Genomic DNA, 22,674 nt, shown 5'->3' with positions numbered 1-22,674 from the left:
CCCACCTCCTGACACAAAGGTGAAGGACTCAAGCAACAAAATGAGACACATGTTCTTGGCTGTGGCCACATAGGTATTTGTTTTGCTGAAGTATACATTTTTTATTATAAAGGGTTTTTTTCCCTTTCTGTTCAATGCGGGGCTAGAGTGGATAGGGAGGTAAGAGGAAGAAGTGGGTAAAAATGAGTTCCCCTCTTTTTAAAAATAGGAAAGAACAGAAAGAAGACCATAAGGGATCCCAGACAAGCAAAACAGCCTTGAAAGTTACATGTTGAATGTATTACATGCTTAAAAGCAAGCTGTTATGAATAATATTATTAATTAATTAATATTAGAGATTCAGTATCAATGTATAATTTCCTTTTCTACATTATATATGGAAATATTCATTTTACTTGTTGTATATTGTGTTCAGATTTTAAAAATGAATAATATTTAAAAATAAAAGACCTCCAGTGAAGATCCAGGACTTTTCCAGTCAATATGCGGTATGGCCTCAATGAAATCTAATGGAATCTTAGGGGCAACTAAGTGGCAGAGAGGACAGAGGAGTAGTCTTGGAGTAAGGATAGACCTGAGTTCAAATCCACCCTCAGACACTTACTAGTTGTGTGATCCTGAGCAAGTCACTTATACTCTCTGTGCCTCAGTCTCCTTATCTGTAAAATGGGGGTGATAAAAGCACCTCCCAGGGTGGTTATGAGGATCAGCTGAGATTATATTTATAAAGTTCTTTGCAAACCTTAAAGTGCCATATAAATGTTAGCTCTTATCAGATTACATTAGAAGAGGAAGTGTCCAGGGTTAGAAGGTAGGAGTCTCATTGCATTCATCTCCAGGCTCTACATTTTATGAAAAACATTGTCCAGAGGAGGGCAACTGGGAGGGTGAAGGGGTTAGACCAGGGCTGAGGAACCTGTGGCCTTTAGGCCACATGTGGCCCTCTAGGTCCTCAAGTGTGGCCCTTTGACTGACTCCAAGTTTTACACAACAAATCACCTTAATAAAAGGATTTGCTCTATAAAACTTGGAGTCAGTCAAAAGGCTGTCCCCAAGGACCTACAAGGCCACATGTGACCTTGAGGCTGCAGGTTCCCCACCCTCTGTTAGACAGAGTCCTTATCACGTGGGAATCATAGAAGAAACTGGGAATGTTTTGCCCAGAGAAGGGATACCTTAGAAGGTGAGGAAGGGCATCCTAGCTGTCTTAAAGTACTCAAAAAGATGTCCCATGGAGGAGTGATTAGTTCTGTTTTGCTTGAGATGGCTCAAATTTATCCTTGAAGGAAGGAAGGTCTTCCTAGCAATTAGAACTAGTCCAGAGTGAGATGCTGCAGAGAAGAGTGAATGTATTGTCTTTGCCCTTCAACCTGAATTTGCATCTATTTCATAGATGCTTATGTAAGGGGGCTGATCTCCCAACATAGAGGTCTCCCGGTATCCTGCCTTTGCCAACCATATGGGTAGGAGTGACCTCCTTTGATGATTGTCTGTGTGGCCAAAACAGGCCAGACGGACAGTCTCTATGTTCTTTCTTGCTTTATCCTGAGGGTGAACATCATAGCTCAGTCACAGTATGGATGCTGTGAATTGAACTGAGATGGAGGGATGCCTTCTCCTAACCTTTACCCCAGATCCAAGAAATGGGCCTGGGGGTGTTTCTGTTCTGTTATTTGTCCTCAGTTTTAGGACTCCCCCTGTACTTGGGAATTCTAGCCGTGCTGGCCTTGGAGTCCCAGTTGCAGGCCGGATGATACAGTCAGCTGGCCTGGCAGGAAAGCCCTGCCCAAAAAAGCCAATGTACTGGGACTTGAGACCAAAGGGACTGAGGACTTGGAACTTGGGACTGAGCTATATAGGCACTGAGCTACTCTATGAACCTAATACCCTTCCCAGAGACTGAGGTGACACAAGGGGAAAAGGAGATTTAGCCCCAGATGTTGGAGAGTAAGTTTGTATAGTTATGATTATACTTTTTGAAATAAGTATCCCCTTGTAAAAGCTGTTCCAAATGCTATTGGTTAATCAAAACATGGGTAGAAGGGATCACCCCCTATACTGGAAAGAACACCATCCATGGGGACTGGAGTCATTTACAGAGATCCTAGACACCTCTAGATCCCCTTAAGAGTAATGGACGATGAACTAGAACATATCTGGTCTTCCAGACAGGCCAGGCCAGGACAGTCACTGAATACATTGTCACATATACATGTCTCTACTGCTTGTTGTAAGGCACTACTAGGCACCTAGGAGGTGCTGAATAATGCTTGTTGATTAATGGATTCTTGTTCAGGTTTGGGTTGGGTTCTCAAGATTCCATAACCCTGTGATTTTCCCCACTGTTCAAATGTCAGGGAAAAGGAAAAGGGGGAAGAGCCTAGCACCTGCTACACAGTGGGATCGTTAAGAGTCACAAAGGGAAATCTGAAGTTTTAACATTCATTTTAAAATTTTGAGCTCCAAGTTCTCTCTCTCTCCCCCTCAAGGCCCTTCCCTACCCATTGAGAAACCCAGCAAGATGTCATCAATTTTACATGAGAAATTATGCAAAGCTTATTTCCATATTGCAAAAAAATCAAGAAAAATAAAGAAAGTGAAAAAAATGCTTCAATTCGCAGTCAGTTCATCAGTCTCTTTCTCTCTCTGGAGGTGAACCACATTTTTCATCAAGTCCTCTGGAACTGTCTTGGATCGTGGTATTTACCAGAGTGGCTGTCTTTCCTAGTTGGTCATTGCTACCATATTGGAATATAGACCTGGTAGTGGTATTGCTGAATCAAAGGGCATAGTTCCAAATGGTTCTCCAGAATAGTTGGTTTTAATAGAGAAAAGATGCTGGATTTCAACTAAGAGAAGAACCAGACTTGGCTGCTCAATGTGCTTCAGCTACCTTGGCACAGAAGCAAATGAAAGCAGAGAACATAATTATCCAGATAGGAGAGCCAATAGAGTATGAGCCCAGAGAGAATATGAGCTAGGCTTTTAGACTGGGAAAGGTCGTGCCTCCTTCAGACACTGTGCCAGTCAATAAAACTCTAAATATAACCCATGGCCTATCACTGAAGTGCTGGGCTCAGAGGACCAGGTTTAACCTTGAAGTTCTCTTGATAATAACTCTGTGGGTTTATTTTCCTTCCAATCTGGAAGTCTCCTTGGGAGCATCAGAATCTCTGTCTCTTAAGGATTTAGACTATTGAAAGCAACCAAGGATGGCAAGATATTGACATAGTATAGACCTATTAATAGGCATATAAAGAACAAAGAAGGGGAAGAAAGGGAAGAAGCATTTATACAGTGTCCACTATGTGCCAACAAGTGCTTTACAAAGATGGATCCATTTGGTCCTCACAACAACCCTACAAACCCCATTTTACAGTTGAGGAAACTGAGGCAAAAAGGTTTACGTGACTTGTCCAGAGTCACACAACTAGTAAGTGTCAGAGACCATATCTGAACTCAGATTTTCCTAACTCCAGGCCTGGTGCTCTGTTCACTGAGCTACCAGCAGCCTCTAAGCAATAACCTGTTTTCCAGTCTGCTCCAAAAGGGACCAGTTTAAGGGGTGTTCCTTTATTCTTACCTCCAGAGGATCAATCACAGTCCTTAAAAATAAATTCACAAAACCAGTAGGTGGAGTCCCAATAGTGTGACTAGAGGAGATGATTTCCTTGGAGAGGAATGCTGGCACTTCCCCATTACCTCCTCTCCTTTGGAGTCTCGGCTTACTTCTCAGTTCAGACATCCTTACATAGTGTGTGCATTCTGTATCCCTCAGTTCCCAGCTCTCCCCAGGTCAATGAAACCACCACTGGTCCCAATGGGGCTCACTCCTTCATACTTACCCAGGAAGGAACCACTTGACTTTCGTAATGGCCCATAACACAGAAATTCCATTCATCTTCATGTGGCACTCTCTTAGGTTTTAAAAAATTACATGTTTTATTAGAAACAGTATTAAACATCAAGAATATTTGTGTAGTAACTATTTATACTTAAATTTCAACACATAAAGTATCACAACATGTTTTTATTTCCTCACTCTAAATCTTCATCATGATTCTTGGCCCATTCACTCGCATGTACTTTTTTCTCCTATTCATATGTATGAGTCTTATATTTTTTGTCCATCCTGCACAAAGGAGGGACAAAACTCTTCCTGTTCTATCCAAAAGAATCGTCTCTAGTCTGTTACATGTTTTTGTGTTATCTTATTTCTTTTAATTTACTTTCTACTTTGTTGCTTTTTGGAAAATCTCATCATAGAAGACAAAGGGGAAAAAGAGTTTTGTTCATGCTGAAGCTAAGAGGTTCTAAGGAAATTGAGTATTCCAGTGGCCAATCAGAGACCGATGGCAGTAGGAGAGTATGGGTTCCCCAACCCCATCCTGGCCCCAAGAGCTCTGGGGATGGATTAAGGAGAAGAAAATTTCAGGAGCTGAGAAAACCAGAGGACCTCAGACACAGGGAAGGGACGTCAGAGTCCAATCTGAGCCTCATCAAAGATGCCCAGTGCCAGGCCTAGAGGCCTGAGGGCTACCCGAGTCTTACCTTACCTATCACAGGTCTTCGGCTGGCCAAACCGGATAAACGTATGAGAGAAGAGACTTTCCAGAGTCGAACAAGGGTTAGGCTTTATTCAGGGTCTTGGTTACATGTGCAGGGGGAACTCTTCCTTAGGAGAGAGAGAGAAATCTCCCAAGGAGGCAAAGATCTTACAGTAAGAGAATGAAAGCAGAAGTGGAAGTGGGGAGAGAGGGGAGAGGGAAGAAAGAAGAGAGGAGAGAGGGAAGAGGGGCCTTCTGTCCTCTAATGGCCCCTCAGCGCTAAGAGCGCCTTCAGGCTTTCCTGACCCTACTTAAGCTCTCCAGCCGCATAGTTTGCACCTGAATACCGTGCCTGTTAGATAACAATAGGTGTGCTCAGATCTGGGCCAATCTCGAGGGTGGGGATGCTCTCTCCCAGCACTTTTCTCACAGGAAGAGGCGGAAATGCACGAGATAGCGCGGTCTCACACCTCAATTCCCTGCTGTTCCCTGGGGGGCCTCATGAGAACTCTAAGGTTTAGAAGTTCTCACCTTTACCCGCCCGAGACTGTCCACATGGAACTGAGCTTACACCCCCAATAGCCTAGTCCAACTTCTCCAGTTGTTCCTCATCCATCCAGCCTTGGACTGAAACATTTCATTGAGAGAGGACCTGCCAAAGCCACCCATTTCATTTGGGATCATTCTCATTGTTTGGGATGGTTTTTCTTACATCAAGTTCAGATCTGCCCCTGTTGTCCCTACAATGTCATTCTCTTTTCCCCCTCGGTTATTTTCTCACAGATTCCTCTAGTCTCAAGCCATTAAGAAGCCAGTCAGGGTGACTAACATTGCTCAGTGCTCTCTACGGGGCTAAATTAGGACAGGCCCAAGGAATAGGCTAGAGTGGCATGAAGAGGTTGCGGTCCCTGCGACAGAAGCAAGGGTCTTCTAGAATTTCAATCAGGATACTCTTTTTGAACCTAAACAAAGACTCAAACTCTTGAACTTACTTCCTTGGAGGATGGATGCATGGAATAAATAAGCTCCTTGAGATCATATGAGCATCTTAAAAGAAGAGACTTTCATTCTCGTCTTTGTATCCTATCCCCAGCATTGAGCACAATATCTGGCTACATGCAAGATGGAGGCACTCACTAAATGCTTGGTGATCAATCTGTTGTTCATTGGTTCTTTCAGTTGTGTCCAACTCTTTGTGACCCCATTTGGGGTCTTCTTGGCAAAGACGCTGGAGGGGTTGGCCATTTCCTTCTCCAGTTCATTTTACAGATGAGAAAGCGACACAAACAGAGCTAAGTGACTTGCCCAGGGTCACACAGCTAGTAAGTGTCTACTAAGGCCAGGTTTGAACTCAGGAAGATGAGTCTTCCTGACTCCAGCCTAGTGCTCTGTACTACCTGGCTGCCCTTCTGCTGTTTGATAGATGTGTGGAAAGACACTCACCTAGGACTTAGTAAGAACTGAAGAGTAACCAATGGCTGCTTTGTGACTTTATAACATGGTATTTCAGAGTATCCATAGGATGGTTTCTAGAGCAGATGACACTTTCATGTACCTAGAAAATAATGGGAAAATTTTTTAAAGTAGTCTTATCTTTCGGTTTTTATATCATGCTCACTTTTAATGATATTTCCATCCAACCCCCTCCTGCCCAGTGAACCATCCCTTGTAACAAACAATAAAAAAAGAGCTGTTCAGCCAATCAACCAACACTAATGGTGTATTCGATGTTCTGTACCCATGATCTCCTAAGTACCTGAGGAAGGGAGGGAGAGAGACACATTTCCTCATTTCTTCTCTAAGGTCAGACTTGGTAATTATAATTACACAGGCAGTGTTCCATTCTAGACAACACATAACTTAAAAACAAACAAATATAATGTGTTTATTCACTTCATGGTTGCTGTGGCCAGAAAATCAATCACTTTGTGTCCAACCTTTTGATGATGAGATGAGTCTGTCCACACTTAACCGGGCTGGCCCATTTCCAGGCCCCTACTCAAAGTCTTTCCAAAGTAATTTTATTAGTTTAAGGACATAGTAATATATTGTACATAACTTAGTTTGCTTACAAAAAGCATGATGTTGCTCTGTTTGGAAATATAAAGTTTTGGAAAATTTCAGACGACAAAACCAACAACAAAAGTTTTTCTGGGAATACAAGCCTAAAAGAAGTCCTCATGAAGAAAGAAATGCATGTTTTTCCCTCTAGGCCTTTGCATTTCTACTCTACATTGAGCAGCGTCTGAGCTGGTCTGCCTTCACTAAGGCAGGTACCGCTCTGAAGAAGAGCCTCGCAGAGAGATGAGCTTCTGGCCAGGTTCCAGACCCGATGGTACTTCCTGATACACCATGGAGATCCCTGAATGGGGCCACAGACACACTCATTACGGTTTGGGAAGCATTGCCTTCACTACTGTCAGACCCCCCTACGGCCTAGGCACTCTCCCAGGCCCGCCTTCTCCCACCTTATGGGCACCCTGCCTGACCTCCCCTGGGGGCTTTGTTCTTTTATATAGACAACAAGGGCTGATAAAGACAACTGGTTCACTAGTAGCAGTGTTTCAGTAACAAGGATGGTAGGATGGGAGCCAGGAAGACAAGAGAGAACTGTAAGGGATTATGGAGGTAGAGTGTGGTCACAGAGGCTGCAGGTTCCAAGACCAAAGAAATGTTTTTTGGAGGTGAAGGCAAGTAGCAATACTGAATGGCGAACTTTCACCTCAGAAGTAGGCTGTGGGAAGGACTCGTGGGGATACTGACTTCATGCTCCAGATGTGTAAGTATTCCCTGGACAGATAGCAGCAATCATGAATGTCTGCATAACTTAACTGGTTAAAGTCCTTCACGATGGCTCCAGCCTACCTGTCCAGGCTCATTAGTCATTATTCCCCTTAACACACACTATGGTCCAGCCAAACTGTTTTGTTTTGTTTTGTTTTTGTTGTTCCTTGCAGCAAAAAATATCAATGTATCTCCCATCTCTGTACTCTTGAAGAGGCTGTCCCCTCTCCCTAAAATGTCCTCCCCACTTACTTTTGCCTCTGAGAATCCCTAATTGCCTTGAAAGCTCAGCTCAAGCACCATCTCCTACCTGAGACCTATACTAATCCCCTCAGCAAGAAGATTTTGAGTTCTAAATTTTTCCCCCTCTTTCTCCTCCCCTCTCCCTAAGACAGCATGCAATCTGATATAGGCTCTACATATACATTCATATTAAACATTTTCATATTAGTCATGTTATAAAGACGAAATTAGAACCAACGGGAAAAAACCACAAGAAAGAAAAAACAAAAAAAGAGAGACAGCAAATAGTATGCTTTGACCTTCATTCAGACTCCACAGTCTTTTTCTAGATGTGGACGGCATTTCCCATTATGAGTCTTTTGGAGATGTCTTAGAGCTTGGCATTGCTGAGAAGACCTAAGTCTATCAAAGTCAATATGGCTATTACTATGTACAATGCTCTCCTGGCTCTGCTCACTTCACTCAGCATCAGATCATGTATGTCTTTCCAGGCCTCTCTGAAGTCTTCCTGTCATCTTTTCTTATAGCACAGTAGTATTCCATTACATTCATATACCACAACTTGTTCAACCATTCCCCAACACATGGGTATCTCCTCAATTTCCAATTCTTGGCCACCACAAAAAGAGCTGCTATAAATATTTTGTTACATGTGGATGCTTTTCCCATTTGTATGATCTCTTTGGGATACAGACTCAGAAGTGTTGCTGGGTCAAAGGGTATGCACAGTTTGACAGCCCTTTGGGCATAGTTCCAAATTGCTCTTCAGAATGGTGGAGTTTACAACTCCACCAACAATGCATTAGTGTTCCAATTTTCCCACATCTTCTCTAACATTTATCATTTTCCTGTTTTGTTATGTTAGCCAGTCTGATAGTTGTGATGTGGTCCATCAGAGTTGTTTTGATTTACATTTCTCTAATCAATAGTGATTTAGAGCATTTTTTCATATGACTATAGATACTTTAATTTCTTCATCTGAAAACTGACTTTTCATATCTTTTGATCATTTATTAATTGGGGAATGACTTATATTCTTATAAATTTGACTCAGTTCTCTATATACTTTAGAAATGAGACCTTTATCTCAGACACTGATTATAAAAATTATTTCTCAGCTTTCTGCTTCCCTTCTAATCTTGGTTGATGTAATTAAAATTATCCATTTTGCATTTCATAATGTTCTCTATTTCTTATTTGGTCATAAATTCTTCTGTTCTCCATAAATCTGACAGGTAAACTATTCCTTGTTCTCCTAATTTGCTTATGAAATCAGCCTTTATATCTAAATTGTGTACCCATTAAATGTTTTATTCTAAATTTAACAAACACTAAATAAAATGGATAGCCTTGGACTTAGAGTTTGTGTGTGCGTGTGTGTATGTGTGTATCAGGAGTAGGTTGGAATACTTCCCATGAAGCTGGGTATACTCTTTGGCTCTTTACTGTGAGGATAAGGGCTCTGGACCTTGCTCAAGTGTAAGTGTGACTCAGAAACTCCTGACCTGTTCCTTGCTCCCCTAGACAGGACTGTATTGAAGATCATTGTCCATTGGGTCAGGAGAAAGCTCCCCACTCAGTAGGCCATAAGAAAAGTCACACAGAGGCTGAATCCCGTTTTGAACACAGAACGTTGGGACTCTTCCTGCTTCCCCACTGTACTTCCAGCAAGGAGAGGAGAGGGCTCCTTTCACTTCCCTGATTCCCTATTCCCTCAGTGTCCCCAATGGCCCTGGCAGCTGGAGCACATGACAAAGAGAACATGGGTGTGCCAGGCAAGCTTGAGTTTCTGGCTACCTTCTGTTCTCCTGAGAACAGATCTAGCACCAACAACCAGTAATCTGGAGAAATGAATGTTTACAGTACTGGTAGTCACTTCGTGAATTCCTGAGTCAGTGCTGGCTGCCAGTAGGAGATGCTTGCTGTGATGATGCCCATTTTCCAAGAAGAAAACCGCTACATGATCATCTGGAACCTGAAAGGAATAAGAAACGGTGCCGGTTGTACCCTGAATCACTCAGTGCAGATCTGAGATGAAATCTAGATGTCTGTTCACCAGTCCCACAAAGTGAGGAGATACCATTTGGGGAGAGCACAATGGGGGTGGGGGGGTTATGTCTCAAATCTTTATTAATTGGCTCTTATGAGTTTTTGTTATTTGGTTCTTATGAGCCAATTAAGTATTTCTTTTGTGGTGGAGGAAATAGATAGCTGGCCTATAGCTGATCTCTACTTTGTACACTGAATACCTTTGGGAGCTGGGAACTTATTTAGGGGATACTTAAGACATAAACCTATTCTAAGCTTTGTCTTAGAGCTATTCCTTCCCCCCCTCCCTGAGGTTGACTCCAAGGTTGGGAGCATAAAGAGTCACAGAGGGTTCCAGTCTCAAAGTCTCTGGCTACTGAAGCCCTTTCTAACCTGAGCCCTCCCTCCCTTTCCAGTCTTCTTCCACCTCATTCCCCTCTATGCCCTCTGCAATCCAGTGACATGAACCTCCTTCCAGTTACTCCATCTCCAAAGTTGAATCATTTTCCTCTGACCATCCTCCACACCTGGAGTGTCCTCCCTCCTCACACCCATCTCCCGACTTCCTTCAAGTCTCAGTTAAAGTGCAACAATCTGCAAGAAGCCTTCCCCAGCCCTTTTTCATTGAAGTGCTTTCCCTTAGATTCTACCCCCAGTTTATCCTGCACATATCTTGTTTGCACATGCAAACAGACTGTGAGGTCCTAAATACCAGGGGCATCTTTGCCTTTCTTACAAGGTGGCTGGCACATAACAGGCACTTCACAAAAGCTATATGACTGACTAACAAAGAGCCTCTGTCTGGGATCTGGTTCACCTTCAAGATCAATTTGGAATCCATGTGTCCAGAGCAGGAGTTTCAATTTCTGCAAGAAGCTTTTTGAAGTCCTCCTTCATCTTAGAGATATCTCTCTGAGACCCATCCCCAAGTTAGCCTGCATATATATATGTATGCATATTATATATATATATATATATATACATATAGTCTGTGCATAATTTTTGTCTGTTGTCTCTCCCATCAGACTGTGAGCTCTTTGGGAGCAGGGATTACCTTTTGCCCTTTTTTGTATCTATAATTCTTAGTACAGTGCCTGGCACGCAGCAGGTATTTACTAAGTGCTAGTGGACTGATTGCTTGTTGACTGAATGTCAAATAGCTAACGTTTAGGGTTGAGGAGAGTCAAAAATTACAGGAAGCAAACTGCAGATCTAAGAAGACATTTAATTCTGACTGGCTTCCCATCTTTCTCTGGTTAAACCTTTGGTGAGGCAAGTAAACGTTACTTCCAGTTGCTGTTTTCATAATAATTTGTTTTGTAGTTCACAGGAACATTTTCATACGCATTATCTTATTTTGATTCTCACAACAATCTACTGTAATGTAGATGGAATAGGCATTACTGAAAGGGCATGTGAAGTTTAAGGCAAGTGAAATGATCAGGAACCCAGGGCATCTACCCAGGCTTCCAACCAGCATTCATTCCACTGGACGGAATTCTCTCTATTTACACTTTCCTATTTCTTAATCCTACTGCTCCCTTATAACACTACTGTCTATTTTCCCTTGAGCAATTTTTAGCTTTCAGTGTCTCACTGGGCTTGGGGCTGTTTGGGTTTGTTTTTGGGGTGAGGCATGGTGGGAGGTGGAGAGGAAACATCTAAGAACTGCTGGTCTATGAGAAGCTCATTTCCTAGTGTTTTGAAGAAAAGGCATTGGAGAGAAGTTGCTGGATGTTATGAGTTTATTCTGTTCCTATACATCTTTTAGAAGCAAATCCATTTGCGGTCTGACCAACGGATTAGGTTGACAACACATACACACACACACACACACACACACACACACACTCACACACACACACAATACAAACACCAGCGTCTAAGAGTAATGAATCTCCAGACTGTAGCACTGAAGCTGGGAGGGGAGAAAGTTCAAAGAGTAAGGTGGAGTGCAGCCAAGACCTGGGCTGAGAGCCAGATAAGCTGGAAGGAAAGCTGTTACCAGAAGACTTGGATGCTGATGATGTGGCAAAATCACATCTGGACAGCTACTTTTATGAGTGGCTCGTTGGTCTAGGGGTATGATTCTCGCTTAGGGTGCGAGAGGTCCCGGGTTCAAATCCCGGACGAGCCCAGTTTTTATTTTGCTTTTATTGACATTTTGGGTGGAAAACAGGCTTTGTTCCTTCATCTGTAAAACAAGAGGACTGGTCTACGTGGCCTTTGAGGGCCCTTCTATGATACTAAGGATTTTAGGGATGCAAATTGCCACTGAGTCTCCCCATACATATCTTGTACCATAACTAAATTACAAAGGCCAGACAGGCACAGGATAAGAACAGTTTAAGATTAAAGTCTGGGCAAACCAGGAGTCAGTTTCCTTAACTGCAAAATGGCATTAGGCTCACTAGATGACATTCTGTGAGGGTGAGGAGGGTCAGGGTTGAGGGTCAGACTTTATTCCTCCCCGGGTTGGTCTCCCTCCTGGTGACTCACAAAGATTTTTTTAATAAGAAACTGTCAGAAGTTTGGTGAGCCAAAAGGGTTTGTCCCTAAAAGGATAAACTACAGGCAGAAGTTAAAGTACTGGTGTGAAAAAAGGTCAGTTGTTGGAATAAAACTCAAAAGGCTGCAGGGAACAACTGAGGGTTAGGGGTGAGAGGCCAAGACAGTCAGGAGAATTATTTTCATGAATCTATAGGAAGGATGAGCTGCTCAGATGGGATTAGGAAGGAGGATGAGCTCCTGAACACGAGGATGGAGTTTATTAGAACCAACTCTTCTCTGAGCTGATTACTGAGATGACAGGTTTAGGTCATCCCCAGTGGGCATCCCACAGGGAGGCATCCCACAGGTGGATAGGGCATTACACTGGGCTTTGGAAGAGTTGGGGTCCAGTCCCATCTTTGCCTCCAAAATAGCTGTGGGACTGAACAAATTACTCAGCCATTCCCAGCCTTAGTTTCCTGACTTGTAAAAGAAGGGGGTAGAGGAAGGCTGGACTAGATGACCCAGATCTATAAGTCTCTGTCTTTAAGAGAACTGGATTTGAGTACTAGCTTTAGTAATCCACTCAGCCGCTCAAAAATGTATCACATGCAGTGAGCTAGAAAGTAGTTATTCCTGAATCTTGGCTCATGCCAGTGGAGTCCCTTGAGGCCAATCTGATTGGTTTTGCCATTCTATAACAGACCAGACTCAAACCCCATCACCAAGGTTATCTGGGTCTAGGATCCCTAGGAATTCAAAAAACTCAAGGCAAATGAGATGACCTCGACTCTCAGCACAGAATACTGAATAAACTCAAGATAAACTTAAGAGTCAAACTAAGGCCAGTCTGGACCCCTGGGTTGTGGAAGACACAGAATTAACCTGATACATCCCAGTCTCTGGACAAAGGTAGAGAGTATAGCCAGGTTGACAAGCTGGAAGTTAGGACTACTGAGTCCAATTATGTGACTCTCTCTCTCTCTCTCTCTCTCTCTCTCTCTCTCTCTGAGATAGATTTCTCTAGAAACAAAGTATGATGTTTATATGTTTGAAATTAATCCAGTAGAGATTTAGGGGTTGGAATAAGGTTGTGTGTGTGTGTGTGTGTGTGTGTGTGTGTGTGTGAGAGAGAGAGAGAGAGAGAGAGAGAGAGAGACAGAGACAGAGAGAAAGAGAGACAGAGAGAAAGAGAGACAGAGAGAGAGAGTCTGGAAAATCTCTCTCTTTTTAAAGGCAGGCCTAGTATTTCCTGCTCCAACAAGCTATCTATATCCTAGCGATAGAGGCAGCTAGGTGGTACTAGACCTGGTGTCAAGAAGACCTGAACTCAAATCTGGCCTCAGACTTACTAGTTGTGTGACCCTGGGCAAGTCATTTAACTTCTGCCTGCCTTAGTTTTCTAAACTGTAAAGTGGAGATAATAGTAGCAACCACCTCCCAAGGTTGTTGTAAGGATCAAATGGGATACTTGTAAAGTGCTTAACACAGGACCTGGTACATAATAGGTGCTTAATGCCTGTTCCTTTCCCTTTCCCCCACAGCATCTCCTTCCTCTGCCCTGCCCTTCTTCTGTGACCCTGGTTGATTGGCACCTTCCTGCCTGTGATCTCAGGGAGGGAGACTAATGAGACTCACCTCCATAGAACCCTCCTTATAAAATTTCCGTACTACCCAACTGGGGAGTTCCCTGAGCGACATGAAGATGGAGGCAAGAGTACAAAGGAGAGTTTGATGGATCATTGGACCAAATTCTAAGAACAGCCTCTTACAAACCCACCCTGGCTTCCCTTGTGCGGCCACGGTGAAGACTCCCTTGCAGTACTTTGGTTGTATCATTTCCTAGCCCTTCCCACGCCTGTTTTTGGAGTCTTTCCCAGCTGATGTCTGGGGGGGAAGGGGGGAGGGCTTCCCTAGTTTGAAGGTATCAATCCTGGCACTGGCTAGGGAGGAGGTTGTAGGCTGCCCCAGTGTCCTTCCCTTGTTGCCTCTGCCCTCCACCCCTCAGGTTTCCTTGAGCACCAAAAGTGGAGCTCCATAGCCTTCTCTTAAGAAGTCCCAATAAAAAGGCCTGTGTCTTTCAGCACTGATTGGCCCATCCAGTCCTTTCACAAAGCCTCTTTAACCTTAGCAGCAAACAGTAACCTTGTGAATTTGGCAGAGATTGTGTGTCAAAGTGTATGAAATGTATAAAACTGAAGGACTAGGACTGTTGATTTGTACATGAAGTCATGTGAAAAGACTGCATCAGAGTCATAACATATTTCTGAACCTTGAGCAGTAGGCTGAGGGTAGGTAAGAGGAGAGGAAGCAGGGGAGAAGGACCTGTGAAGTGTAGCCCCAGCAGAAAGAAATGACCCAGGGAATGCTCTCAGGTTTCTGAGCTGCTGAAGAGGGACAAAGAGCTCCTGGGATGGGGCAAGCAGAAGAAGAAAGTCTGATGGAATTAGGTCATCAAAGCAAAGGAAGTCTTTAGGGGGACACTCTCTGGATTATCCACCTGAAGTCTAACTCCAGATGGCTGCCCCTAGCAATGGTTCTGGATTCCATGTACACATGTAAGTGTTTGCTTCATGTATCTGGGAAGCTGGAAGAGCCCACAGGATATTCCTTTTCCTATGTGTCTCTGTAAGTATAGACACAAAAGACTTTGTGTATGTCGTTAGGATCATGGGTCTATTTCTGTACTGCCACCATTTTCTGTTGTGTTACCAACTCTTTTCATAGGTGAACCTAGCAGTAGAGTCCCATAGGCAATCAGCACCTGGAGTATCATTAATACTCAGTAAATTGAGAAGCAGTGGTGGCATTAGTGGAGAATATCCTGGGCTTGAAGTTGGAAGGTCTGGCTTTCCACTGGAGTCTGCCATTTAACTAGCTGGGTGACCCCACTTGACCCATTTGGGCCTCATTGTCTGAAGAATGAGCAACATAAGGTCTACCCTGCCTACTCGACAGGGTTGTTTGGAGAATGAAATAATATATGTGAAAACATTCAGTAGCACAAGTATGGCACATGTATACATGCATATGTGTGGTACAGTAGAAAAAGCAGTAGAGGAGACTGGAGAGAGGACTGACCAGAAAACTGGGACCATATGGACTCACGACCTGCCTCTGACACATCCTGACTGTGGGATCCCAAGCAAATCAGGTAATCTCTGGGTCCCAGGCACCTCTCTAAGGCTACAGGGCACATTGGTTGACATTGGTAGACAGAGATCCCTATTAATGAAACCAAGCCAAAACAAACAAAAAACAACCCAACACTATGTGTACACAATTCTTATAATATACAGTGACAATTATATATCTACCATATCTACAAAAAGCTGATCTGGCTGAGGGCCCTATAACTAGCCTAAACTCCAATCCCTGCTTTGGCCATTAGAAAAGATTAAGACCTGGCCATCTGCCCTATCGAAGAGTGCACATCCGCCAGCTCCCAACAGCTTGCAATCTCTTTCTCTGGAATAATCAAAACACCACTACCTTTACTAGACTGACATGCCAATATACATTCAGACTATGACTTGAAGTCTGCTGAGGCCAAAGCTCACACTACCAACACTGTCCCTACATTGTTCCTGGGGCACTCTTCCTCTTCTTCCACTGTGTCCTCTGAAGCCTGTTCTAATGCTAATGAAACTGCCTGGCAGAATTAGACCTATGTCCTTACCTCCAGAAGTTACTTTGAAGATAGTTCATATTTGTTGCTGTTTAGTCATTTCTGTCATGCCCAACTTTTCTTGACCCCATCTAGACTTTTCTTGGCAAAGAGACTGGAGAAGTTTGTTGTTTCTCCAGCTCATTTGACAGATGGGGAAACGGAGGCAAACTGAGCTAAGTGACTTGCCCAGGGTCACACAGTTGGTGTTTGAGGCCAGATTTCAACTCAGGAAGACAAGTCTTCCTTCCTCCAGGCCCAGCACTCTATCCACTGTGCCATTTAGCACCCCCATATTTCATATTTACTTCCAAATACATTGTTTCCTTCCCTTAGATCATAAGGTCCTTGAGGGCAGGGACTGCTACATTTGATTTGTATTCCGAGCACTTAACAAAGTGACTGTTATGAGGAAAGATATCTCACTATAGCTTGTGGAATTCATTAGGGAATTGTATTAGAGAAAGAGCAAGGTAGCAGTTTAGGGTTTACAAACAAGGAAACTATTTCAGATCCCATTTAACAAAGGGCTGCGTAGTCAATGGATATAATAAAGCCTAATGACCCCGACTGACTATAGAATTGATGGGAGGCAGGGAAGAGAGAGGACCAGAAATACCGGGCTTCATCCCCCCTGTCCCTTCCATGCGTCTCTTTCCAGCCTCCACGTCACCTTAGGTTCCCCACTTGGTCTGTGGGCCTGGAAGCATCCCAGAGCCAGGACAAGCCCTGAACCCGGGGCAGGGAGCTGGCCAGTCCAGGGACTTCGGCCTTGGGAGGAGGGTGTTCTGCTTAAGATAATACAGGGCAGATTATTCCATCATCCCAGGGGGATGCTCCGCTTTACCTCGGCAGCAAAGCCAGGGATATCGGCCAGGCCCCGGGGTTCCTCTGCGCAGACCCCCTCCCCACTTCGCAGCGACTTGGGGGGAGGTGCCGGGAGGCTGTTGAGCCCTCTCCCAGCAGGGCTCCCACGGGAGCAGCCACTTCCTGAACCTAGCCGTCCATCCAAGCTCTCGGTTTGCCCCCCAGTGAGCCTGTACTGTTCTTGCTTCTTTGGGCCAAGGGTCAAGGTGCTCCCACCTGAGCCAGGAATGTGTGCGAGCCCCTTCCCAGGAGCACGCCAGGCGGGCGGCGCGCAGTGACCGGCCGGGTGGGGCTCCGGGACCCTGAGAAGAGAGAGGCTCCAGCTCCCCCCTCCCCACCCCACTCCCGCCTGCGGTTGCGTCAGGTGGGCCGGAGAGGAGACAGGAGGGGAGCCCGGGGGGCTGGGCTCGGTCCCCGCCTGGGGCACGCCTTCCCAGCAGCCCCTCCTCCGCTCCTCCCGCTCCCCAGGCTCTGCGGCTCGGTCCCGAGCAGGGCCGGCAGCGGCTGCGGCCATGGACACGGAAGCTGGGGATGGACCCGAAGCCACGAGCCGGCCCAGCCAGTGCTCAGGTCAGGGCTTTTGCTCATCCGGCTTCTCCTTGCCCTTCTCCATTTCTCCTCCCCTCCTCCTTCCCCAGGCCGAGGTCTCCATCTTTCCCATCCCTCTCCCCGCTCTCCCCGCTCTCCCCGCACGTCCAGCCCGCCGCTGCATCCTGCCTTGAGAGGCTCTCTGGTCATCCTTGTCCCCCCAGCCCCCGCGAAGCGGCTTCACCGCCCTCCCCTCCCTCCCTGCTCGGCTCTGACCCCGGGGCTCTTGTGGGTGCGCACAGATTCTCAGATCCCCTCTGGCACTGGGCACAGTGAAGAGTGGATAATTGGGGGGGGGGAGGAGTAGAAAATCAGGTAGTATGGTGATGATGGCATTTTATTCCCACTCCAGATAACAGAACCCCCTTTGCCATTGCCCCTTCCCTAACCCCCAAGCTTTTTCTCTTCACTTCCTCTCTCCCGTTCCCTCCATCTCTACCTTCTGCTCCCTCTCTCATCTTCCTCTCTTTCCTAAATATACATTCTCTGGCTTATGTATGGAGAGAGACAGAGACAGAGCTGGGTTTAACAGACCTAGTCAGTTCTGACTGTCCAGTCAAAGTCAATAGTAGAACTGGAAATATGGGAGATAAGAAGCAGTAGATGTGGGAATGTAAGCAGGGGAAGGGGAAGGGAGTGATTCACAGGGTCAGGGTCAGCAGCAGAGCTGGGTGTGGAGGAAGGACAGAGAGAAGATATGGGGACCTGTGCTAGGCAGGAGGGGGGGGAGGGGAGAAGAGATTCACAGAGCCAGGGTCAGTTGCAGAATTGGGGGTGGGGCAGATAGAAGCAGATGTAGGGGCCTGTGTTGGGGCAGGGGCTGTCCAGAGAGTCAGAGTCAGAAGCAGAGCTAGGGGTGGAGAGTGGGCAGAGAGAAGCAGAGATCTGTTGTAGAGGGGATTCACAGTCAGGGTCAGCAGCAGAGGGGGAGTAGGGCAGGCAGAAGTGGAGACCTACAGTAAGAGGAGGGAGTTAGAACCGATGGAAGCAGTAGAAGTGGGGGACCTGTGTTGGTAGGAGGAATCAGAGTCAGGAATCAGCAGCAGAGCTGGGAGTGGGGCAGCCAGCAACAGCAGCAGAGATGAGGACTTTATTTGTATTAGGATGGGAGGGGGGAAATTCAGAGGCAGAGTCAGGTGGAGGGATGGCAGTGGGGTGGGGTAGAGTAGAAAGCAGCAGCAGAAGTGGAAACCTGGGCCAGAATGGGGATGATGGCAGGGCCAGGGTCAGCAGCAAAGCTGGGAGTGGGGTGGGAGAGTACAGCAATTGGAACCAGCAGAGGGGCCATAGCTGGGGGATAGGGGACATCAGAGCTAGGAATGGGGAGATGCTTGGACTGACATTAGGATTCAAGCACCCATGACTTGCCTAGGATGGGTATACTCCCCAGCCTTTCCTGTGCCTCTCATACTTCTCTTTCCATAGGATTTCCAGTGACCCCTGCAAAGTCCTGTGAGGGATCTGAGGGCTGTGAGAGGAAGAAAGGCCAATGTTGGGGATCCCTGGAGCGCTGGGGTCAAACCATGGATGGTGAGTTTTCTTGCCCTAAAATGCTTTCTTTTCTTTCTCCCTTCCTACTTTTCAACTCCTTTCTTCTCTCCCTCCCCCTGCAGCTCCTAGCTTTGACTCCATTATTTCCCCCGAGCTTTTCCTAGAACCTTCCTCATCTCAAACTAAGGCCCAGTAGTCACCCTAAGGCTTTGGGGAAGGGAAGCAACTACTTCAAGGTTTCTTCCTGAACACACACGACTTAACTAGGGTCTATCTCATGGGGCTGACTCTGCTAGAAGGAAGCCACACCACCCCAAAAGATTTCCTGATGAGCTTTTTCATCTGAGACACTGGTCCTCACTTCATCCCAACAATGTTACCTGCTCCTGCCCCCAAAATTGTGGTCTGTCTTTCAAGCAAGGCTCCCCTCTCCCCACAGCTTAGTCCTTCAAGGTTGGAAGGAAGACACCAGAGTGGAAGAGGCACAGTCTTATCCAGAGGGCTACAATTCAACCAGCATTCTGCTGCACTGCTCTCTATGAAGCCATCCCCATTCAGGGCTTAAGGAACATATTATCACCTAGGGAGCAATCCCACATTTGCTTCTCTGGAGCCCAGATGGCTTCCAAGGCTTCTACCCAAAGTCTGAATTTCCCTAGGCCAGTGGTCAAGCAGATGTCCTGGGAATTGATTCTTGACCTGGGTGAGGGCTTGAAATCAATAATTCTACATTTCTTTCCAGCTCTCTGATTCTCTCTTTACTTGTCCCAAGTTCCAGCAGTCAGAACTAGAAGGAGCCAGGTATTCATGGGCAAGCTTTCCTTTCTTCTCAGCATCATGCTTTGAAGCACCCCCACCACCAAAAAAAAAAAGCCTGTCATTGTGAGAGGCCCCACCCAAATGAAACTGGTCAGCAAACTCCAGGAAAGGTCAGGGAGAAAGATGAGAATACCCTGAGCCCCAATTCTATAGGCATCAATTGAGGGGGTGTCACTGGAGATCTGCAGATCGCACCAATGCATCATCTCTACCTGGCCACCTTGACTGGTGTAATCATTTGCAAGTCTGAGACACCTCAGCTATAAAAAGGTGATCCTCATGCTGTGTGTGTGTGTGGGGGGGGGGATTTGGCTCACAGGGGAAGTATTGCTCCCAGCTCTGTATGAGGAGGAAGAGGAAGAGGAAGAGAAAGACAACAAGGAGCAGGACAGCGATGTGAAGTCCCTGAAGGAAGACAAGCCTCGGGGGCTGAGCCTCACTGAGACTGAGCTGGAAGAGCTGAGGGCCCAGGTGCTGCAGTTAGTGGCCGAGCTGGAAGAGACAAGGGAGCTGGCTGGACAGCATGAGGATGATTCCCTTGAACTACAAGGTGAGTGGACTCTAGGGTCCCAAGCTCTCTGCCCCTCAACATGCTGAAATCTGACCTTCTCTACCTTCTTCACCTCTGGTGAAGCTCTTGAAACCTAACTAGGGGGAATCTGGCAGGAAGGGAGGGAAGGTCTAACCCAAACCAGAAAGCTCTCAGCTCTCAGTGGGGGCCCTTCAGCCCACTCCCCGTCCTCTATTTCAGGACTCCTGGAGGATGAGCGATTGGCCAGCGCCCAGCAGGCAGAGGCCTTCACCAAGCAGATCCAGAAACTCCAGGGTAATGCTAGAGTTTGATGGAAGAAACAAGGGAGAGGGAAATGGTGGGGTGGGCTTTTTTTGACCATTTTTCAAGGGATTTTTCTCATGCCATCTCTCTTACCACTTTTTTAGTTATCCAAGATGATCTTTTTACCTCTTCTTTATTATTCTTTCATTCCTCTGTCTCTTTGGATTTCATCTTCCACTTTCAAACCCGTACCCCATTCTTAGCTCTTTTCCCCTGGCTCTTCTCTCTTTATTCACTCATCTTTTATTGAAACTCCTCTATCTCACTCTTCTGCTTCTTCTCTTACCTTCCTTTTTGCCTCTAATCCCCGTTTCTCTTGCTCATGCATTCTCCTTTGATGTTCAGGTCAGAACCAGGGGTAGGTGAACTGGTTGGATGTTGGGATGGGTGACTCAGGAGTAAGGTCAGGGTCACTCTGGCTCCCATTTCCCTTCAGGCACTCGGCAGTGCCGCATCCATCTTGGCCAGGTCACATTCCTTGTGACCCCTCTTTGCTCTTTATCAGGAATCTGGGATAGGGCAAGTGAGTCAACCAGAATCAACAATACCCATGGGCTACAAAGCTGTGTATTCCAGGAGGGGCTCTCTATAGCTACCAGGAGCCCAACAGATGACCTAGAAATCCCTTCCCTCTAGCTCCCATGTGCAGCTATCTTTGAGTAGCAGCAGGGTAGGTGTTCCATATCCCACAGCAACATCAAGGCAGCTTCAGTTGACTCCTTCCAGCTTCCAGTTTCTGGGAGATGTCCTAGAAAACAGCTTCAGAGCAGGCACTCACCAGGGAGGCGGTCCAGTGTGGGACAAAAGGAGGAGGAAATGGGGAAAAGAACAGAAAGAACAAAAAGATGAGCAGGAATAGAAAGCAGACAGCTAGGGCAAAGGGAAGAACAAAGAAAAGTGAAAAGGAAATTATGACAGAAGGCAGAGAGGTAGGAAAAAGGTAGACAGTGAGGCAACCACGGTATAGTGGCCAGAGACCTGGGTTCAAATTCTGACTCTGCTGCTTACTTCCAGTAGGAGCTTAGGCAAGCTGATTAGTTTCCCTTGGCTTCCCTTTTCTTACCTCTGGGGACTGCACTAGCTGTCCTTGTGACAGCAATCACTTTGCATACAGTGCCTCACACAAACCAGGCCCCTCAAAAATGCTTATTGTATTGTCCCTCTACAGTCCCTGCCAACTTTAAGTCCCTTACCTATGATCTCAGGCAGGAGTCACATCCATGTCGTTTCCATAAGATCTGTGCGGTCGGTTCTCTTGTTCCCAGGCGCTGGGGCACAGGGCCAGAACTCTGTGTATATTTATAGCTGCTGACTATGGGTGACCCCATAGCATTGCTGGCTTTGGGCAGGGATCCAATGCCCCTACAGACCCATGCACACGCCACAGCTACATGTCCACTGGCCCCTGGGGTCTAAGTATAAAAATATCTCTGGAGGACACACACACACACACACACACACACACACACACACACACACATATACATGCACGCACACACATACTTTGAAGCTGAGGAAGCTGTAGAGGGAAGAATTGGCCCTGCAGTCAAAAGACTAGGATTTCTGTTTTAGCTCTGACACTGAGCAGTTCTATGACCTTGAGCAAGCTGTTCAACTATCTCCAAGACTCTTAATTTCCTTATTTGTAAAATAAGAATGATACTGGCCATGTCAACCTCCAGGGGCTAGGGGAGGATTAAGTGAGATAGATAAAGGACAGTCTTTGGAGGCAGGAGATCTAGGTTTGATATTCCCAGCTCTGCCAATGTGCCCACGTGCGTGGCACACAGTTAGCACTTAATAAATGCTTGTAGATTGCTACTTGTTAGCTATACTAGGCTATATGCTGTCTGATGGTGCACGAGGATCGCTGATCATGGGACCTGAAGTGGCTCTGCCACTTACCCCTTGTGTGCGCTTGGGCACATCATTAATCTCTCCTGGGCCTCCGTTTCCTCATCTGTTAAAAAAGTGGGGGAGAAGAGAGTGGGTTGGCCTGGATTACCTTTAAGATTCTTCCCAGCTCTGTGCTCTTCCTAGCTCGTGCAGTCTACACCCTTTATGCCCTGAACACACGCGTTGATACCAACCCTTGTGCATGCGCGCACACGCGCACACACACACACAAACACACGAGGCTGCCGGGCTGCCGGGGCACACACCATCCCCGCCTCCCTGCAGGGGGCGACAGAGCGCTCTTCTCCCTCCTCTCTCTCCCTCCTCCCCCTCCCAGCTCCAGCTCTTCCCTGCTCTGCTCCCGTGCACTGCCTATTTCCGCCCGCAGGGGGCGCGCGCTCCTTGGGGGTAGGCCAGAC

At 46.3% G+C, this 22,674-nt stretch overlaps 1 protein-coding gene, 1 long non-coding RNA gene and 1 other non-coding gene across 5 annotated transcripts in view; 2 read left to right on the top strand and 1 right to left on the bottom strand.

Annotated features, from left to right (window-relative positions):
- Positions 1-3,920: 3,920 nt before the first annotated feature.
- LOC140533263 (uncharacterized) lies at positions 3,921-22,599 on the bottom strand. The gene is made up of 2 exons (XR_011976858.1): positions 21,553-22,599; positions 3,921-9,549 (listed from the first exon to the last, which is right to left on the bottom strand). It is a non-coding gene; the product is annotated as an uncharacterized lncRNA (long non-coding RNA).
- On the top strand, positions 11,668-11,739 carry TRNAP-AGG (transfer RNA proline (anticodon AGG)). Its single transcript has one exon. It is a non-coding gene; the product is annotated as a tRNA-Pro (tRNA).
- Positions 16,676-22,674, top strand: part of CCDC136 (coiled-coil domain containing 136) — a 28,023-nt gene continuing 22,024 nt past the window's right edge. Inside the window, exons 1-4 of one of the 3 annotated variants that reach the window (XM_072652802.1) lie at positions 16,676-17,196; positions 18,640-18,744; positions 19,844-20,074; positions 20,276-20,350. In XM_072652802.1, coding sequence (XP_072508903.1) covers positions 17,139-17,196; positions 18,640-18,744; positions 19,844-20,074; positions 20,276-20,350 — 469 coding nt within the window. In that variant the 5' untranslated portion in view covers positions 16,676-17,138. The remainder of the gene's footprint in view (positions 17,197-18,639; positions 18,745-19,843; positions 20,075-20,275; positions 20,351-22,674) is intronic. The other 2 variants (XM_072652801.1, XM_072652800.1) reach the window with 2 other exon arrangements.

This window comes from Notamacropus eugenii, chromosome 3 (assembly GCF_028372415.1).
Source record: "Notamacropus eugenii isolate mMacEug1 chromosome 3, mMacEug1.pri_v2, whole genome shotgun sequence".
NCBI lineage: Eukaryota > Metazoa > Chordata > Mammalia > Diprotodontia > Macropodidae > Notamacropus > Notamacropus eugenii.
Note: the sequence above shows the minus strand (reverse complement) of the source record. Positions and strands in the feature narration are given on the sequence as shown.